Source organism: Protopterus annectens, chromosome 8.part1, assembly GCF_019279795.1.
Source record: "Protopterus annectens isolate FY-2018-M chromosome 8.part1, PAN1.0, whole genome shotgun sequence".
In the NCBI taxonomy this organism is placed as follows: Eukaryota; Metazoa; Chordata; order Ceratodontiformes; family Protopteridae; genus Protopterus; species Protopterus annectens.
The window spans coordinates 484,775,105-484,796,798 of record NC_056742.1 but is presented as its reverse complement, the minus strand read 5'-3'; the positions used below and the strand labels follow the sequence as shown (position 1 = coordinate 484,796,798).

Here is a 21,694-nt window from a genome sequence, read left to right as displayed (position 1 = left end):
AAGGTTTGTGCTCCTTTGTATCCTTAGACATCTTAGCAACTGCTCTCACAACACAAAAAACAAGAGTTGAACAAACACAGGCGTTCACCCTAAAAGGCGGGAAAAACTCTAGCAGAAGCAACGCTAAACAGTGATCAAAACACACCAAAACTAGCACACACTAAACAAGGGATAGCAAACCACAAGGAAGGGTAGCCGAAACCTCTAAAGTAAAGGGTTTGGACCCAAGTGACACAGAAGGTACAGAGGAGAACTAGGCCCTCTAACTGAAACGGGCCTAGCCCGAGGGAACAGTAAGAGGGATACCACACAACAAATACACAATCACAATCCTATACTAGACAACATTAGACAAACCTAGACAAATAGCTATGAAAATAGCTTTTTATGTAAATCAAAACTTTTGTTGATCAAGAAAAAGAGGGTACTTAGCCACAGCCAAGTGAGACCACGTCCGAGCTACACGAGCAGCAAACGAGATCTGGGGATATGGAGCAGTGCACCATGGGATACCTGCTTAGCCCAGCCAATGAAAAACTTCAAGCTAGTATAATCGGCCGAGTCGGAGCCGATATTCGGCTCCGAACCCACGGGTAAGAATGTAGGTGAAATAGGACTACATAACATCAAATGATTCAAAGATCTGAAGAATTTAGTTCTGTCAAAATGATACCCCGAGTTGAATGTGGCCATCCAAGTTAAGGAGCATCTTTTCTCCCACATTTTAAGCTTTTGGGGGGGATGGGGAGATGGACAGTTTGACTTAAAATAAACTTGGACACCACTTTAGGCATAAAAAAAGGAATAGTTCTAAAAAAAACAAAAACCCAGTCTCTGTGAAAAATGAGATAGGGATGTCTCACCATAAGAGCTTGCAACTCAGACACCCATCTTGCACAGGTCAGGGCAATCAGTAAAACTGTCTTCCATGTTAAGAACATAAAGTCAGCCAGATTAGCTGGTTCAAATAGAGAAAATGTTAGATTCTCTAACATAACATTAAGATACCAAGGATGCGGCATCTGTTTTCCTGGAGACCTCTTATACAAGACTCCTTTCAAAAACATTTTGACATGAGACTGCCTTGAAAGAGGAGGATCCATGGGCAGACATACTGAAATAGCCAATAAATTACCACTGAAAGGATTAAGAAAGGTCACAGGAGAGTAACTCACAAATTCTGTAAAACCAGAGAACAACTAGCTCTGTTAGAACCAACTGGAAATCCTTTTCCATTTACTAATATATGATTTTCTAGTAGCAGACTTTCTTAACTCCATTAGTATCTGCTGCACATCCTCAGTAAACAGGTGCCTAAAAGGAACTAAGACCCAATCAACCAGGCAGTCAATTGAAGATGACTGGGTTTGGGGTGTATCAAACACCCCTGGTCTTGTGTGAGAAGATCCAATCTGTGAGGAAGATTGTGGTAACTGACCCTAGCTACTTCCAAAACAAGAGAACACCACGGCTGTCTGGGCCAGGAGGGAGTCGCCACATTGATCTTGGGGGATTCTGTCTGAATCTTTAGAAGTACATTATAAATCAGCTGAAAGGGTGGAAAAGCATAAAACAAATTCCTGTCCAAAAAGAAAAGGCATCTTCCTTCCAGGCCTTTTTGCATGGAGTCCTGGAGTAGAACCTTGCCAGCTAACTGTTCAGACAGGAGGCAAACAGATCAACTTGAGGAACTCCCCACAGATGGATCAAATCTTGGAAGACCCCTGACATAGTTTCCACTTGTGAGGGTCTGCCCCTGTCCTGCTCAGCTCGTCTGCCACACAATTTTGCTCTGACGGAATGTACGATGCCTAGAGAGTGAGACTGTGTTGTGAAACTATATCTCAAGCTAACATGGCTAGTCTGTAAAGGGGATATGACCTGGATCCCCTTTGCTTCTTGATGTACCACATGCCTGTGGAATTGTCTGCAACAACTTGAAGTGCTGGGGACCAAAGACAATTCACAGCTGACTGCCTTGATAAGGGCAGGCATCTCTCAAATTTATGCACTTGCATCTGTTGTCTATGTCCAACACACCTTGCGCTTTTGTCTTTCTCGAAACTGCTCCCCAAGACAAATCCAAGGAATCTGACTGGAACAGGGACAGAGAAGGGGAGATCAAATTTAAGGATATTTGCTATCTTCACCAAGTGATTTCTCGTTTGGTACTAGGAACAAACACACTTCAGACACCATTGCAACTATCATGTGGAGTCTTGCCAGGGGTATCATGAGAATCATAGATGCCATGAGACTCAAAATCATGAAGTATTCCCTCGCAATGACCACAGTCTGGGTGGAAAACCTTAGGGACAGATTTAGATAAAGATATATTTTTTCCTGTGGAAGAAAAAAGTTATTTGAACTGAGGTGTCTAGCTGACACCCCAGGAACAAAATTCAGTGTGAGGGAATCAAAAAAAGACTTTTGAATGTTCTCTTGGAATTCCAGCTTTTGTAAGAGATCTCTCACCCAAGTGAGAGATCTCTTGTCACTTCAACAAAACTCTTCAAAGAAAACAAATCATCTAAACATGGAAAAATGTGTAATCTGCAATGAACTATAAATGGTACTAGACACTTTGTGAACACTCTTGGCACAATGGACAGTCCAAAGGGTAAAGCAGAGAACTGACAATATGATCCAGACACACAAAATCTCAAGAAATGCTTGAAGTCTGGATGAACAGGGATGTGATAAGCATCTTTTAAATCCAGTGTTACCAGGAAACTTGAATAAGGAAAAAGAGGTGACAGGTTGTAAAGTGACATTTTGAATTTGGGCACTACCACAAACAGGTTTAGGAAAGAAAGATCCAGAACTGATCTCCAAGCATTTTCTTTCTTTGGCACTAAAAACATCCTCAAATAAAAAACATTCCCTAATAGAGGGAGAACTGGTTCTATCATTCACCAGGACAGCATGGGATAAGAGAGTCTGGTCTGGTCTAGTGGATGAGGAATTACCTCCTGGAAAGAAGGAATTTAATGTCACTGCCAACTGTAGCCATGGATTATGATCTTCAGAATCCATCTGTCTGAAACTATATGTTGCTAAGGAGAAAGGTGGAGATTCAGACTTCCTAGAAGGGAAATGGGGCTGCCAAGCTAAGGCGTTGGGTGGGGGCCTTAAATAGTCATTTTCACTTGTTGGTTTTGGAAGGATCCATACTTCTCTTTTTGGAACCCCCTCACCATTTCTTAAACATCTATTTATCTGTATTTTGTTGAGACTGTTTATTTCATTTTTTGCCTAAATTAGATAGTGGATTAGAGAATCCCTTTGAAAATTTGGAAAAACAGGGCTGAAAAATGTTGAGACTCCCGTAATCAACTAAACCCTTTCATCACAGGTTTTAATCACCTCTGCAGCAGAGGGGGATAAACCTAAATCTTTATCCAGAGGAGAATTTAAAATCTTATTTTTAAAATCATCTGGGAGGTTCTGAGAACAGTCTTGGAAAAAGTACCAAGTGAATCACTCACACTGTGAACAAAGTAATGATTTGTAAAACTGAAGAAACTAAATTATTTAAAGCAGATTTTGCCTCAAGAAGAAACTGTGAACACACAAGCCTGACTATTCAAAATTCTGAAAATCAAAGTTGTAGAAGCATTTACTTTTTTCCCATCCTTATCAGAAATATTAGGATTGAACAGAGTGTTGAGCAGCAATAGGTTAACAAAAGCTATAGTTGCTGGGTCAGGTTTGGCAAGAGTGTATAAAATCTTTTTTCTCCAAAGGGAACCTGTACGACCAGCAAAGGAACAGCGTAAGGGGACCACCGATCCTTGAAAGCCTCAGAGGAGCTTACTCTTCGGCGGCAGAAAAACACTGGAGAACTTGGCTCCCAAACTGGTCTTTTAGTCAGCTCAGCTTGAGATGACTGATGATTTGGGCGAGTGGAATGTGTTCTTAAGCTGGTCAGCTGTTACATCCTCTCCTGTAGCTAAGTTTACTGCAGCAATGATCAATAGAATGAAAATCTTTTGAATCATATTCACTACATATTCTTTAAATTCTTAATTTTAACAGATAATCAGAAATGCTCCAGTTTCTAATTTGTTTATCATTTCCCTGCATATTTACCTTAGTTTTTATAGGTGCATGATCTTACACTGTTATTGGATGAGTTCCAAAGCTTTCAACACAATACGCATGTTCCTGTGAAACATAACTTCTATGCAATTTAGTCTGGTTATTGTACCTTGGGGAATAATATGTAAATTCTGTCTCAAGTTCCTTCTAACAAACTCATATCTTCCATTCTTAATATTCTCATATAATTCTGAATCTAGCCTCTTTTGTTATAGTTTTCATTCCAGGTGTCCCTGATACATCCTTCACTATTCCAAATCAGTTTTCAGTCCCCAACCATAAACATTTTCTGCTGAAAGCTTACTGTATAACTATGTGGGAATTTATCATAATAGATATATTGCAACTTATCACAGTAGACAGAGTAGATCACTGCTGCACTAGTCTTAACAAATGGAACTATGCCACAGGCATCCCTATTCACCTGGCCCGATATCTACAGTTCAGAAACCTTGCCTTAAGTGCAACAGACATCTTTAAGATGCTTCCAATATGAAATGATACACAAAGAATACTTGAAATTAAACATCTGATCACTGGGGATACTGAGTGGGTGGCCTACATGCTAGTGTGCTCATGCAGTGCTCTTTATGTTGAACAAACTAATAGACCATGGAAACAGAAAACATCCCTTTGTGTCAGTGATATTAATTGTAGGAGGGAGAGAAGCCCATTATATAAACTATATTAACACACAAAAATGCTCTCTTAAAAGTAAACAGTATCGATAGCCCTAAAGGGACTGACGAGAGAGGAATGGCGTAATGTTTTAGATAGAAAAGAGAATGTACAGTTGTGTAAAATCTTACCATAACAATAGATGTCCTTCTCTTCACTGTGGCAGTATTCCTTACAGTAGGGATCCCTTGTCAAGGGCAGCCCAACGTCCAGCCAGTATACCAAAACATTAGGTGGTAATAGAGATGTTGTATATGTATGTCATACGTATGCTCCCCATGCATGGCGTAGGGCACAAACGTGACATGCAAACATACCATCCTCAGAACTGTAAAGTCCCAAGAGGAACAACATTCCAAGGAGAAAAAAGGAACATGTGCATCCAGAAGGAGAAAAAAAACAGGGGGAAGAGGGAGAGAGCGAATACTGCAACACTGAAGAGAAGGACATCTACTGTTATGAGAAGATTTTACACAACTGTACTATGACCTTTCATATCACTGCTGCAGTTTTCCTTACAATAGGGAGAGTTCAAAAGCTCAGGAAAAAAGTTGGGAGGAAGAAGGTCAAGCAGACCCCTCAAGAAAGCTTGTCAGACAGCCCTGGCAAATCCGTCTGTAGCCCTAGAAACTACACCCAACTTATAGTGCTTGGTAAAAGTATGTACAGAAATCCAAGTAGCTGCCTCAAGAAAGGAATTAGTATCCAAACCTTTGTAAAAAATCACCAGAAGAAGCCACAGCCCTGGTACAATGAACCTTAACAGAAGTAAGGCTTTTCCCATGAAAGGAGTGACCAAGATGAAATAATTTTGCTTACAAACAGCCAAACGTAAAGACCTAGGATGAAAAGAAACAAAAAAGCTGCTCAGATTTACGAATGGCTTTAGTTTTATCCAAATAATATTAGAGTTGTCTATGCAAATCCAAGGTATGAAGGTCTTTCTCACTAGCAGACTGCAGACAGGGAAAGAAAGTGGGAAAATGGAGATTGATAAAGAGACAAATCATTAACCACCTTGGGCATAAAAGAAGGATTAGTACGAAGAGACACTCTGTCCTTATGAAAAACAAAAAAGGAGGAACAGCCATAATGGTCTGCAGCTCAGACTCTCACCTGGCTGAGGAAAGGGCCAAAAGAAGAATAGTCTTCCAAGAGCAATGCTGTAAGGATGCTGAAAGCTCCATGCTAAAAGGGAGCCTGAATCAAATTTTCACGGATGAAATTAAGGTCCCAGGAAGGAGGAATAGGGCTTCCTGAGAGGCCAAATATGAAGGACCCCTTTAAGAAATTGTTTGAGCTTGAATAAAGAAGCCAAAGGGGGAGTCAATGGAGGGCAAGCAGAAATAGCAGACAGGTGAGCTTTAACATAAGAGAATGCTAAACCCAGCATTGAGTAATTCACACAAATAAGAGAACCAAAGGAACTTCCACATAAAGTGGATCCAGGTTATGAGTAAGACACCAAACAGAAACTCTGTTCCAGTTGGATAAATAAGATTTCCTGGCCTCCTGCAGAACCCAAAATCACATCCTCAGAAAAAAGGTACCTAAAAGGGATCCAAAGCAAAACGCATCGAGGGATCAAAACCCTATCACCCACAGTGTCATTTGAAGAGTGGATAGGTGTGGATGGATGAGACACCACCCTTGTCTTGTGTGAGTAGGTCCACCCTGTAAGGTAACTTGTGATAACTGCCATTGGCTAAATGCACAAGAGGAGGGGAACCAATGCTATCTGGGCCAAAAGGGGCCACCAACAAGATTTTGGAAGCATCCTGTTCTATCCTCAACAGGACCCGTGGTATAAGAGGAAGGGGAGAAAAGGCATAAAGAAACATCCCCTTCCAGGAAAAAGGCAGGGCATCCATCTTACAAGTCAGAGGACATGGGACTCTGGTGCAAAAGAAAGGAAGTTGTCTTTTCATAGGGGAGGCAAAAAGATCTAGTTGAGGAGTACCCCACTGATGGACAATGTCCAGAGACACATCCCTGTGAAGCATCCATTCATGAGTTTGTACTATGAACCTGCTCAGAGAATCTGACACAAAGTTCTGATTTGAAGGAATATAGACAGCCTGAAGAGTCACCTGATACTGGCTAGCTAGATCCAAAACCTGATGAGCTAGTGTGTACAAGACATAGGACCTTGTCCCCCTTGCTTATTGATGTACCACATCACTGTGGTACTGTTTGTGAAGATTTTGAGGGGCCTGAAGGAAGAGAGAATGAAAGGCCTGAAGGACTAGGGAAAGATCTCTCATCTCTTTGATACTGACAATATCCTTCTGACAAAAAAAAAAAAACAAACAAAAAAAAAAACAACAAAAAAAAAAAAAACAAAGCCCTGAACGTTCAGAGGACCAAAGAGGCTCCCCATCTTGCATTTGAGGCATCTGAAGAGAGTATCTGAGCGAGGACAAGAGGTTGAAAAGGAAACCCTGGGTTTAGGGACAACTGATGAATCCACCACTGAAGTTCCAGCTTGAGGCATGGGAGAAGGGAAATTGGAAAATCTAAAGGATGAGAATGCTGAAGCCAGACTGACTTCAGGAAGCACTGAAGCTTCCTCATATGAAGCTTGGTTAGAGGAAGCATAGAAATGTTGAAAGCCATGTATCCCAGAGCCCTTAGAAACACCACGGCTGTAAACGAGGCTAAAGAGAGAAGGGATTGAAAGAAAGCAAGAAATCATAGTTAAAGCCTTGGGAAAAGGCACAGATGCCAGCATTGGAATAGTCTACAGCCTGCACCTGAGAAAAACATGATCCTTAGAAGAAGTTAGGAAGGACCTTTGGAAAGTCACTGTAAACCCTAGGGCTATGCAGGAGACAAATATCACAGTGAAGATGCTTAAGCAAAATCTCTGGAGAGGAAGCCTGAATAAGGTCATCCATATAAGGAAAGATCTGTATTCCCTTCATCCAACAAAAAGCAATCACAGGAGTGAGGCATTTGGTGAAGACCCTTGGGGAAGTAGAGGCCAAAGGGCAAAGCAAAGATCTAAAAATGCAAGAAAGCGACAAAGAAATGTAAAAACTTCCTGAAAAGGGGATGAATCAGGATATGGAGACAAGCATCCTTGATATCCAGCGAAACTAGGAAAGCTTGAAGAAGAGGAGACAGAAACATGGTCTGAAGGGACAACATCCAAAAGGAAGGAACTTTCAAAAAGGTGTTGAGCTGAGAGAGATCCAGAATGAGTCTCCAGGTGCCTTCTTTCCTGGGGACCAGAAACATTCTGGAGTAAAATCCCTTCCCCTTTTGAGAAGCCGGAACTACTTGAACTGTTCTTTGAGACAAAAGGCTCCAAAGAACACCAGGAAAAAGGGGTAACTTTTCCTGAGGAGGTTGGGAAATGCCCAAAAGGGGGGATTTCCAAACCATGTAATACCCCTGATGAATGACGGGCAGAACCCAAGAATCCTGAGTGATTCTTAAGTCTGGAAGGGACAGGGAAAGATGAAGAGATGGAGGAACAGACTGAGGAGTGAGGGAAAAAAGATAGTCAGACACAGCCTGGCCTCCTCCTACCATCCTTTTTTACTTTTGGGAGGAGGGCGAAACTCCCTACAGACAAAAGCAAGTTTATTAGGATAATTCCTCTGAAATTTGGGAACATGGGAAACAAAAATATGTTTCAATGCCTACAAAGCCTTACCCTTTTCCTGAAGAGACTTAAAAAGCTCAGCAGCTGCAGAACCAAAGAGATGTTTATTATCTAGAGGAAACTCCATCTGCTTGGCCTTACTATCATCAGGCAAAGACTGAAGACAAAGCCAGGAATACATCCTCAACACAGAACCAAAGGCAGGATCTCTAGAAGAGGCACTGGCTGCATCATAACTGCATTTAATAGAACGGAGAGCTACTTGAGAGGAGAACCCTAACAGAGAAATAGCTGAAGTCTTCCACTCAGATTCAGGAAAGGTCTGAAATAACCTGGAAAGCCTGAGAGAGAAGAGCCAAAATATACCTGGTCATGTGGGTCTGATACTTTACTGGCTGAAAAGGCAAGTAGCAGCAGTATACACTTTCTTACCTAACCTCTCCACGGTTCTGCTGTCCTCGTCAGAGGGGAGCAGCTTTGTAGAAGGCAAAACCTTAGATGATTTATGAAAAGAAACAGAAACAGCAGAAGGGTCAGCAGAAGGACATTTGTAAAGGAATTTGCAATCATCCGGCACCTTATAAAAGCTATCAGGATTTTTAGGAGTAGGGGGCTGGAGTCAAGAGCCTGAGAAGCTGCTGGAAAAATGTGTTCAACAAAGCAGCAAGAACAGGAGGGATGACACAGGGCTTGGGAGACTCCATCTGAAGAAGTTCATAATACCTCTGCTGGACATCTGCGACCTGGGTACAGTCCCACTTAAACTCCATCATACGGGAAACTGTATTTCCAAAGGAAATCTGCTCAAAAGGTGAATCAGAACTAAGAGAGTCCTCAAAATCACAGTCCAATGAGAGAGAACCAGGGTGGAATAGGTTAAGGATTCTACATCAGAATCCACATCCACATCACATGAAACCTGTTCCCTAGTACTCTTAGGAGGAATAAAAGACTAAAGGGGAGCAGAAACAGAGATCCCCTAAAAGGGCTTCAAAGCCATAAGGGCGTTAAACCCTGTATGAAATCCTGCCATTCACACGGAGGATCCTTAGGTGCAGGAGAAACAGGTTTAGTTTTCTGCTTCTTTTTCAAAGGGACATCAGCCTTAAATATCTTAGGTGGCTCAGACCTCTGCCTACATTTAATAAGTATAGTAGGAGTCTCCTCCTTAATAAGAATTTGATTAATACCACTAAGCCCTTCTGATATAATCAGCCTCTGCTCCCCTTAAACATACAAAACGGACATCTGCAGAAACACCAGGGATGAGTGAGAAGCCAGGTTCATGCTGGCCTCAGAAATGGTCGCTGCAGGGGAATCTGACTGAAAACAAACAGGCGGTCCTCTGGGCTTTCACCACCCTTGAAGGGGATGTCTGGTGGAGGCGGTACAGCTAAAGAATCTGACCAAGCTCTCTTGGTCGTCTTCTCTGAAGACGGCTGACCCTCGGGCTGGGATGATTCCTACATAGTACCCTGAGCCAACAATTTAAGATGCTGGCTCTCTAGGTAACTGGCTAAAGAGGAGAGATGACTATGCAGAGCTTTTGGAACAAAGAGCTGACAAACAGACGAGACGTATGGTTGTGAGAAGCACCTAAGCAAAATAAACATTGCTTGTGACGGTCTTTATGGGGAATATGTCTCCCATGTTGGCATTTCCCCTTTCTGGATGACATGAAACCAAGAACCAAAAGAAAAATAAGAAAACAAAAAAAAAACAAACAAAAAAAAAAAACAAAGAAAAAAAACAAAAAAAAAGAAAGGGGCACTTATCTGAAAAACGTCTAGACAACCAGCAGATGAACGAGCTTTCAGACTGACTATCGAAGATGGTGTTTGGACTGTCGGCAAAGAAGTCCTGAGGATGGTACATCTTGTACATCACTGTTATGCCCTATGCTGTGTACAGGGAACATACGTGTGACATACAACATCCCTATTGCAACCTAAGGCTTTGGTATACTGGCTGAACATCAGGCTACCCTTGGCTGGGGATACCTACTGCAAGGAATACTGTAACAGTGACATGGAAGGACATCTTCTGGATTATAGCTTAGGTGCCAAAGACCACCCAGGTATAAATGAATTACTACAAAGTTATGAAATACCTTTTGAATAATTTTGGAATGCTTTTTGGTTGACTTGCAAAACACTGCTATTGATGCTTCTTCCACTAGATGGGACCACAGTGCCATATATTAACAAGTAATTAAGAATTATAAATACATCTATGCTAGACAGGCTTAAAAAAATACACACACACATATAGTTTTTATGATAGTCGACTTCAGAAAAAGGAATTAGGCTATACTTTTTGATTTGTTTTACACAATGTTTTTGAATTACTTTTGTGTGGTAGAACTATTGTCTAAAAAGACACAGGACTGATTTACCTACAAACAGCCAAGGGTTGATTATGTAGATCAGATTCTAGTGATGGCACTTTTTTGTCTGTAAAACGGTTTGTTCTTATACCAGTTGCTGTTGTGATAAATTGTTTGGCTTTGACTCCTATTAAATTTAACTGCTAAACTTTTTCTGGATTATCAACACACATGCATTGCTATCTAAGCCCTCTATCAGTGAAAATACCAATCAGGCTCCCCATAACACTGCCCTTAGACAATACATTCTGTGCAGCCTTTTTAACACTCCCAATACCACTTCTCACCTTACCACTTTTCATCATCCAGTTGCAACTCCTAAATGAATCAACATGCATTTCTTAAATCAATCCTCATTAAGAGTTTACAACTCTGCCCTGCAGTAAAGCAAGTAGTTTTAATACTGGCATTTATTCCAGTCATCCAATCACTATTCATATTCAAATTCATAAGTTTTAATATCATTACATCAGTGCTTGTTATGCCAGTGCTTGAACTGCATCCTTACCTCTACATCACACAAGAGGAGTATGGTCAACATCACGATGGGGGGGGGGGGGGTCACAGAAATTCAATATTTCTTTAAACTATCCTTCTCAAAACATCACCACTATATAAATTCCATCCAGTCAATAATGTTCTACAAGAATTGTGCTCAGCTTTTATAATTGTGGTTGCATGACTGGTACTCCAAATGAGCAAGATAAAAGTACTGTTCCACACAGTCAAAAACTTTTAATAAAACGACAAAGCTTTCGAATAAAAATATCTTTCTTCAGTGTCTTACATACAATGAGCATAAAAACAGCATTTTTAAATACAACCTAATCACATCACATGACACAGCAAGCCTATCAGCGACATCAATTAAGAAAATAATTAGTTAATACTCTGCTCTTAAAAGAACAGTTCACCATATGAAATCCAAGAGGCCTACATGAGTTAAACGGTGCATACAGCAAACTTATATAACCAATCTAAGGTTACTTTACTTTCTGTTTAAACTTCAGAACTGGTTTCAACGTAACCTGTTTATTAAGACCTGGATATTTATCTGCCTGTAGTCGAACAATCCATTCATATTCCTTCATGTCTATGTTGTTAACTACATCACCACATCTAGCATTAGGATACACCACATGTATAACTCTAAATGTAAACTGGTGTGTATCATCAGTTTGACTAATATGATGGGCTAGAGAATTACTAAGTATTTTTCTACGAATTCCGGACTTATGCTCTATTATCCTGTCCCTTTAACCTTCTCACTGACTTTCCAACATAAAAAACATGAACATTTATTACATGTAGCAAGACATATAACAGATAATGTATTTCATGTAGCAGTACAGTGAAAAGTAAACTTCCTGCCATTTACAGGATGTACAAAGTCAATCGATAGATTTATATTTGGACAACAGGAACAACTGTGGCAAGGAAAAGTTCCTTTTTTTTTTTTTTTACTAAAGATGGGAACAGATTTGTTATTTAAGGAAAAATCCTTACAACATAATTTCTTTAAATTACTACAGTTACGATAAGTGAACAAGGGTCTATCTGGGAGCCATCTTTCATGGCCAGGTATGGCCTTTAGGATATCCCAATTATTTCTAATAACATGTTCCACTGTCTCACTAGCTCTACTAAAGGTCATAAGATACCTCAAAGATTGTACTGATGTTGAGTTGACATCATCAGAATTAGTATTCACCTGATCAGAAAAATAGGGTTTCACTCTTGAATCCCTCAATTGTAGAGCATCATTATTAACCAATTCTATCTCATCTGTATTATAATCCCTTTCCAAAAAATTATTGGTCATTTCTTGCATTTGCATCTCACAGACATCTTAGTATTGAGTCTACTCGCTTGTAAATACTGACTCTTGAGATCACTTTTAAAAGTTCTTTTTGCATGCATACTCCTCTTATGCAAGTACTTATTAACCTGCACATCTTTTTTATATATACGTCTCCAAATCAGTTCCTGTTAGTCGTAGTTTTACATCTAAAAAAATCTATGAAGCTTTCAGAAAATGTCATTTCAAACTTTAGAAATTCAACAGTATTATTCAAATAATTAAAGAAATGTTGTAAGTCCATAGCACTACCATGCCAAACCATAAAAATATCGTCAGATACATATGGATTAGCCTCACCATATACACTAGTTCTCTCCCATTTTCCTAGGGTTAGATTAACATAGGTGTTAGCTACAGCAGTGCCCATAGCTGTTCCAGAAATTTGATGGTACACCTGCTCATTACAGATGAAGATGTTCTCCAGGACTAAATCTAAAAGTTCACAAATGGTCTCAATATATCTGGCAGGGGAAGGCCCATATTCCTGTAAAATCTCTCTTATGTAGTCAATCCCATAAGCATTAGGGTCTGCAGTACAGACAGACTTTATATCCAAGGTTACCAAAAGGAAATGGTCATGGGTACTGCTATCATACCAGCTATGCAACTGGGTTAAAAAATCACCAGTGTCTTTAATATAGCTTGGTATATATTTCAAATAACCCTTTAATATATCCTGCAAATATACAGATATAGATTCCATCATCCATCCCCTCCCCGATACTATTGGTCTCATCGGGGGTTTTTTTTAGGAACGTATGTATCTTGGGGAGTCCATAAAGTACAGGAATAGTTGGACATGGTACAATTAAAAAAATGAAATGTGTCAATATCTATATCACCCATCACTTGCAGGTCATATACGCACATATTTATTTTACTTATCATAGTATCTACTTCTTTACTACTAACACGTTTAAAAGTCTGCCTATCTGATAAGTAACTCAGCCATGGACTGTAAATACTGCTCCATATCCATTAATACAATGGCACCTGCTTTATCAGCTTCTTTTATAATTTGATCATTATTTTGTAATGACATCTCTGCTTCAATAAGTTCATACTTAGAGACATTTACAACCAAGGGACGATTCAATAAGTTCCCAGCTGTTTCCTCATTAGGAGTTACCGTTACCCGACCACCTATTATTACATCAGGACAGTTAACAGATTGTGTATTAGTATGACCCCGTTGTGCATTAGACCAATTAGAAATATTTACATCTGCAGAGTTGCTCAATGGATTCCCAAATTCTTGCTCATTAGGAGATGATGTTATCCGATTACCTACTACATTACCTGGATGTTTTTATTATCACATGGGATTAAATTTCTTCCCGCGGGAACTGATGATTTGGTCAATATGATTACAGATTTAAATTTACTTTCGAGGAGTTTAAACCTGAAGAATATCTATAATGATAGGGGTAATACTATGGGCAATCGATTGAAAAGGAGTAGCACTTTTATTCCTGTTAGTGACCCTGTTATTAGTGTTTAATGACATATGTGAGAAACAAATTTGGGATTGTTAGGACAAGAAAAGGTTTAAGAAAAGGTATAATTTAACTGTTGAAGAGTCTGACGCATTAAAATCATTACAAAATAATGATCAAATAATTATAAAGCATTAGGGATTACAGTAAAGAGAGACTTTACATCCAAGGTTACCCAAAAGGAAATGGTCATGGGCACTGGTATCATATATGGCCCATCCTTTCTAACAGAATCCAGTATCTGTCTACCACAAGCTAATCACCCTAGACATCCACATCCCGCTCCCAGCCCCCATTAGGAAAACAACCGTCAAAAATTTCTCCTAAGCCAACTTCACGCTTAAGACAGAAGTGGCAAACTTCACAACACCCATGCAGATGGACAATAGAGGTACGACTGCTGAATCCTACACAAATGCACTTTATAAGCACTTATAAATGGACCGTGCTATCCCTAACAGAACTAAGATGCTGTCCTCCAAAAAAAGGAAGCCAATCTGGTGGTCTTCTGCCATAAACAAACTCTACAACAGAAGAAAGAAACTGTTGCAAAAAAGAATAAAATCCCACGACTGGAGGAACTCCCTGTTCAGCCTCAGTAAGAAGCTGAGATCCCTCAAAATCCTCCAAAGCTAGTTATGAAAACAAAATTGCCACTGATTCCAAAGACAACCACAAAGCACTCTATAGCTATGTCAAGAATCTCAATGGCAACACTCAGATCTGCTCTGAGTTACAGCACGACACTAAATATACAGAACCAACTGACATTGCCAACATCCTGGCAGACAGGTTCAGTGCTAACTTTACCCCCCTCTCACCCCCTAAAGGGCCCATCTTTTTACCAGAAGAATGCAAAGTTCTTGTAATCACAGCTGCACAGGTAAAAACCTCACTCTCCAAAGCCAAGAACACAGCATCCATGGGACCTGACAACATCCCAGGCTGCCTTCTACACGAACTACAGAATTAACTGGCACCCCACCTAGGTACCATGCTCAATCATAGCCTCACCTCAGGCTTTGTGCCCATTGAATGGTGCACCGAGACAGTTATCCCACTCCAAAAAGGGGGGGGGGCACAACAGACCCAGGGAACTACTGCCCCATTAGCCTGATGAGCCTGGTCTGCAAGGCCATGGAACGTATCATCATGGAACTCATAAACAAAGACAGTGGAGATCTCCAAACTCTGGACCCCACACAGTTTGGGTTTGTAAAAGGCAGATCATGTCTCCTAAACCTGAAAGACTTCTTTGAAGTAGTCACCAAAGCCATAGATGAGGGTAAGGTGGTTCACACAGCCTATCTAGATCTCCCCAAGGTGTTCAACACCATCCCCCACTCTGGAATTATAGATAAACTCACTAAACTAGGTATAAATCCCTATGTCACAAGATGGATTGCCAAATGGCTTACTGAGAGAACCCACATTGTGAAAGTAGCAGCCTCCAAATCAGACTTTAGACCAGTGACAAGTGGAGTACCACAGGGCTCAGTCCTGGGTCCTCTCCTGTTTGGTATCTACTTCTTTAAATACAGGCTAACACAGAAGGTCTTTGGCTAACTAAATTTGCAGATGACTGCAAACTAGGAGCCATAATCAAAACTCCTAACGATGTGGACATCCTACAAAAGGGCCTCACTGAGACAGATGCCTGGTGTCAAAGCCATAGTCTCAAGCTCAATGACAAAAAGTGCACTGTCATCCCCTTTGGTAAAAACTCTGTACCCATGAACTACCACATAAGGCAGTAGTCTACTTAACACCGAAAGTGTGATAAAAGACCTTGGGACACAGCTGGACAGTAGTCTCTCATTTGATAATCACACCGCCACAGTGGTCAGGAAATCCTTCTACGTGACACACCTCATCACAAAAGGTTTCTCATCCAGAAAAAAAGAGGTCATTGTTCCCCTCTACTCATCACTCAGACCAATTATAGAGTACAACGCCCCTTTTGGCATGTACCTCACAAGACATCTACAACAACTGGAAAGGCCGCAAAAATACCTCACAAAGAGGATTACTGGCCTCAAACAGATGCCTTACGAAGACCATCTCAAAAAACTCCAGCTTCACTCCGGCGCATATCGCCTACTCAGAGGCAATCTCTGCCTAACATACAAAGCTATGTCAGACCCAGAACTGTTGGACATGCTTCACTTAAAGAAATCCCAACCCCTCCGAGCTACACGCTCTAGGGACCTAAACCTTGTCACCACAATAAACAGATCATGCTGGAGGGATAGATTCCTGTCCCAGAGATTTCCCATACTATGGAACAGACTATCTATGTCAAACAAAACTCCTCATTAGCACTCTTCAAGAAAAATCTTGATGACTGGTAATTCTGTAAGTCCATAGCACTACCATGCCAAACCATAAAAATATCGTCCATAAAACGTTTATAGAACGAGATGTTAGATACATATGGATTAGCCTCACCATATACACTAGTTCTCTCCCATTTTCTAGGGTTAGATTCGCATCGGTGTTAGCTACAGCAGTGCCCATAGCCGTTTAAGAGATATGATGGTACACCTGCTTATTAAAGATGAAGATGTTCTCCAGGACTAAATCTAAAAGTTCACAAATAGTCTCAATATATCTGGCAGGGGAAGACCCATATTCCTGTAAAATCTCTCTTATACAGTCAATCCCATAAGCATTAGGGATTACAGTAAAGAGAGACTTTATATCCAAGGTTACCAAAGGGAAATGGTCATGGGCACTGGTGTCATATGGCCCCTCCTTTATCAGCTTATTTTATAGGTTCATAGGTAGGTACTAGGCTATTGGCCCTAGGGCCTATACAAGCCTAGCCAAAAAGGTACCCTGGCTTTCGCCACCCAAGAAAATTATTTTCCTGTGCCCCTGTCAAGCAGAACCACCGGGGTGAATTTCCTATTACCCATCCAATCATCAAGATTTGTCTTTGATAAATGTAAAGTGTTTTTATACAGATCATCACTGCACAAAACTGGTAGGAATCCCAGAGCTCAAAACGTAAGGAAGATGGACAGACAGATTGGGGTGGGGTGCAACAAGCCCTGTAGAAAGACAAACGTAAACCCATCCCTGGCTCTGGAATCAATGTGTAGCCTAAAGTGTCTGAAAAATGTATGGACTGAGACCAAATACCTGCCTCAAGAACAGCCTGAACACTAATCTCCCCTCAAAGAAAGTCCAAAGTGGCTGTGGTACTCCCTAATGATGAGGGCACACTCAGCTCATGCCAACCTCTTCCCATTCTAACAGTAACAAAAAGTGTTGCAACAGGCCAGCCACTTAGAAACTGTTTGAAAATTTCCCCTCCTTCTCTAATGCAAAAGACACAAACAGCTGATCTGAGGTCCTGATACTCTTGCTTTTATTTCAAAGTTGTCTGTGTTCTCTTGTTCTGGAGGTCTGCAGTGATTAGTGGGAAAAATATTTTGAACTTGGGCAATCCTATCCCTGGCTCATGCTTTTAATACCAGAGCTGTAACATAACATCACACAGGAAATTAAAACTTTCATGAGCATGAACTGTGTAAAGAATTCCTTACCCAAGTGGTTCTGGAGCTCACGTGTCTGTCCATCTTCAGTGGGTGTGATGAGATCCCAGATAAAGCTCTTAATTTTGTCATCTCCTCTGTAGTGAAGAAGGCAATATGCCAAGAGGGCTCGGCAAATAACCTCAATGTCCTGCTCATTTAGTTGTTTTTTAAAGCGCCCATGAGTAAGGATGTCCTTCCATCGCCCCCATCTGATAAAAAAAAATACATCAGCAAAAATAAAAATTAATTAAGCTATGTATCTAAAAAAATGCAAAGTCACGAACATTATGAAAATGAGCAACACTTCTTTACCCATAAACCAAGAGGTTCTTCTCCACCCTAAAACACTCCGTTCTGCCATAACCACAGCCACGATCATAAATCCGCCGGAGTTTTGGTTTATCATCCCCCTCACTTTCTGGCTCGGACAATTCTGGCATCTCCTCCTTTGTAGCACTGAAGGGTCTTGTCTGCTTTCTTACTCTTGGGGTATCAATCACCAGGCTATTCTGTAAAACAAAAGCATATAATGTTTGCAATTTGTTACCATAGTTTCTCTAAGTGACTGTCCTTGCAAATTAGGATTTCTTCAACTTAATCCAGAAATTGAACACAATCTAAACAAAGAAAAAAATCAAAAGCTTTACAAGTACTCTTCTACAAAAATTTCTAATTCACAAAATGCAAACATCAGTCAGACTATCACTGTTATAAACACATACAAAAAAAGAAAAAAATTAAAAGAAAAAATACAGAAACAAGATATCTTTCTTTACATTTGTTGCACCTGCCTTGTAACCTGGGTCTTGGACCAATCCACTTACCAGTTAACAAATCATTTTCTTTGTTTTTAAAGAGCAATATTCATCTGAACAAACTATAACTTCATGACTTCAACTGCAACACAAAAAGTTTCTGTAAAGAGCATTATGCAAGAATAAAGACACCCCTTTTGACAAAAAAACACTGAGGTCAGCTAACACAGTGCAGGGTGATGATAATCTACCTATAAAAATGTGTTCTGAACAGTGGTCGAAAGCATAACCACTAATTTATTTATTCATCTATTTTTTTACTGACTAGGTTAGTCTTAATAGGCAAGGTCTATTTTCAAGAGACAGCAGAGATAGCATTTACACTGACTAGGGATAACCTTTAGTTTTTAAGCATCTTTATTAACATCATATATTACTACAGTTAACACAAGTACATGTTCAATTTTAAAACTGAAACATTACAAAGTTTTTCTGTGTGCATTATACATTACATACATTGCTGAAGTCACACCTTCCCTGAAATATTAATCCTCCTCCGGAACATTAGTCTACATGTACTGTTTCTACAAATTCCATTTTTTCTATGTAATTTGCTCTCTCCTTTTTCTAAAGATAACCACCTCCAGTTCTTTTATCTCCTTTGCAACATTCAATAGTTCTGTTTTTTTTCTTGGATTTCCATTTTACAGTAACTGCTTTTTGTCAGCTAATGACATTAATGTCAGTAGGGCCTTAGTATGTGTAGGCAAGCCAGTTTCTATATCTCAGCTCATAACAATCATTTCCTTAGTTAAAAAATTTGCTCCCCCAACATTTCTGATAGAAGTGAATAGGGGTAATATGACCATGACCCCAAGGAAACTCCTCTACTTTTTTCAAAACGTGAAGCAGTGGAACGAACTTCCATTGGTGAGGTGTTCAAAGGAAATACTCAAAATAGTTGAGTTAAATGCAGTGGAAATTACTGCCTTAAATGAAGGATGACTTTCTCCCATAAGAATTCTGGCAACAGACAAAGATGACTTAGGTGACGAAGTTCCCAAGAATTTACATCACAGAATGCTTCTCATACCACACTGAGAACCAACAGCAAAACTAATCTTGCTACTAATAAGAAAATGGAGCAACTGATAGCACAGAAAGTTGGAACCCGAGCAGAAGTTACTTCAATGGAGGACACAAGTCCACAGGTGTAGGCTTGATCAGAGTTATCTACCGAGTAATAAAGCTACATATTAAAATTTTGGGGAACATGTGGGGTCACTACAACAGTTTATGACTTCTGAGATACAGTCACGGACATGTTGGGAATATGTCTGAATCATTTTGCAACCAGTACCGATATATATATATATATATATGCATGGATGGTCTACACCCGACAAACAGCACAATGCCAACACCCAGGAGAACGATGTAAAAATGTTGAATTAACAAATACAGTTAAAGTTCTGAGCATACTCTGGGGATTGCTCCAGAATGGACTTAAACCAACGGCAAGTGTTTTTTTTTGCTGGGTCAAGTCCCCATGCACCCACCATGTGGGGAGGGACTGTGCCCTCCAAACCCCCTAATTACACATACTAATTCTGAGACTGCATAATCTTCTGGAAAAGAGCATATTCCCCTTTCTGGGGATTGTCAATCTTGCACACCTGTCAACCAGATGGTGCTGACTAAACAGGTGTCGGCATTGTGGCTGTTCAAGCAGGTATAGAGCACTAAAAAAAAGCTTTACTACAAACTCATGAACAGAATTAGAGTGATGAAGAGGGCACTCTATGACAAATTTAGTTGATATGACTTACAGTTCAACAGACATCAGAAAAAAGAAGTTATGTACTTACCATAACGTTCCATGTGAGTTATTTATCTCGCCTTTATTCTCACTGATGGGTTCGGAGCCGATCCTCTGCTCTGACACGGCCGATAGCAAAGCTCAAGGTTTAGCAATAACTTGAGACCAAGCCCCTTATCCCATGATGCACTGCTGGAATTACCTCAGATTGTGTTTGCTGTGTGTACTATATCCCTGGAAGATGTCCACTCTCCCAAAAAGGAAAAAGAATAAGAAGAATTGAACAACCAGGATGATACCAGCCTCTGAGTCAAATGTCAGCCAGGTGGGGATGGAGGGAGGGACATGAGAATAAAGGCGAGATAAACAACTCACATGGAACGTTATGGAAAGTACATAACTTCTTTATGTGAAGTTGTTAAATCTCGCCGTTTATTCTCACTGATGTGTAGCGTCCCTAGCACCCGCAATCCTGGTTGGCTCATGGGAGTACATTTTCCAGGACCGCAAAAGAAGCCGTGTCCCTGGAAGCCTTACCCACTTTGTAATGAGTGATAAAAGTATGAGGCTTAGACCAAGTGGCTGCAGCACAAATGTTATCAAGGGGCAATTTAGCTAGAAAAGCAAAAGACGTAGAAATGGCTCTGGTTGAATGAGCAATTACCTTGTGTGGCAAGGGTATGTTAGCAGTTGCATGAACAAATGAGATACAATCTGATAACCATTTTGAAAGGGTTGTTTTAGCCACTGGTCTACAGTTTCTGGCCTCTGAAAAGGATACAAAAAGTTGATCTGATTTCCTAATATCCTTAGTTCTATCAAGATAAAATTTGAGCTGTCTGTGCACATCAAGTTTGTGCAGCATGTATTCTATTTTGTTGGAATGGTTGGGAAAGAAGACTGGCAACTCAATGACCTGATTGATATTAGACTCAGAACTTTAGGCAAAAAGGAGGGGCTTGTTCTAAGAGATACTCTATCTGCATGGAAAATCATACAAGGAGATCTGATAGATAATGCTTCTGTGGGCAGAAGTAATGGCCACTAGAAAAATAGTTTTCCAGGACAGAAATTTGAGATCACAAGATGATGCTGGTTCAAAGGGGGAAAGAATTATTTGAGATAACATAAAATTCAAACTCCAAGGAGAATAAGGCGACATCAGTGGGGGCCTCATGTGAAAAGTACCTTTGAGAAAAACCTTAGATAACTTATGGGCCATAATATTTAAACCATCAATTCCAAGATGGAAACTGGATATAGCAGCTAACTGAACCCAAACTGTAGCAGCTGCTGCTCCCTCCTTAAAAATCATAGTCAAAAAATCTAGAATGGACAACAATGGAGCTTGAAAAGGATCATTTTTTTGTTTACCGGCCCAAATGGAGAACCTCTTCGACTTACTGAGATATAATTTTCTGGTCGAAGACTTATGAAAAGACAATA

General features: G+C 40.2%; 1 protein-coding gene across 1 annotated transcript in view; it reads right to left on the bottom strand.

Annotated features, from left to right (window-relative positions):
* Window positions 1-21,694, bottom strand: part of CHD9 (chromodomain helicase DNA binding protein 9) — a 2,842,495-nt gene that overhangs the window by 930,684 nt on the left and 1,890,117 nt on the right. Inside the window, exons 21-22 of the mRNA XM_044082017.1 lie at window positions 17,987-18,183; window positions 17,684-17,883 (exon numbers count right to left, since the gene is read on the bottom strand). Of these exons, the coding sequence (XP_043937952.1) occupies window positions 17,684-17,883; window positions 17,987-18,183 (397 nt within the window). The remainder of the gene's footprint in view (window positions 1-17,683; window positions 17,884-17,986; window positions 18,184-21,694) is intronic.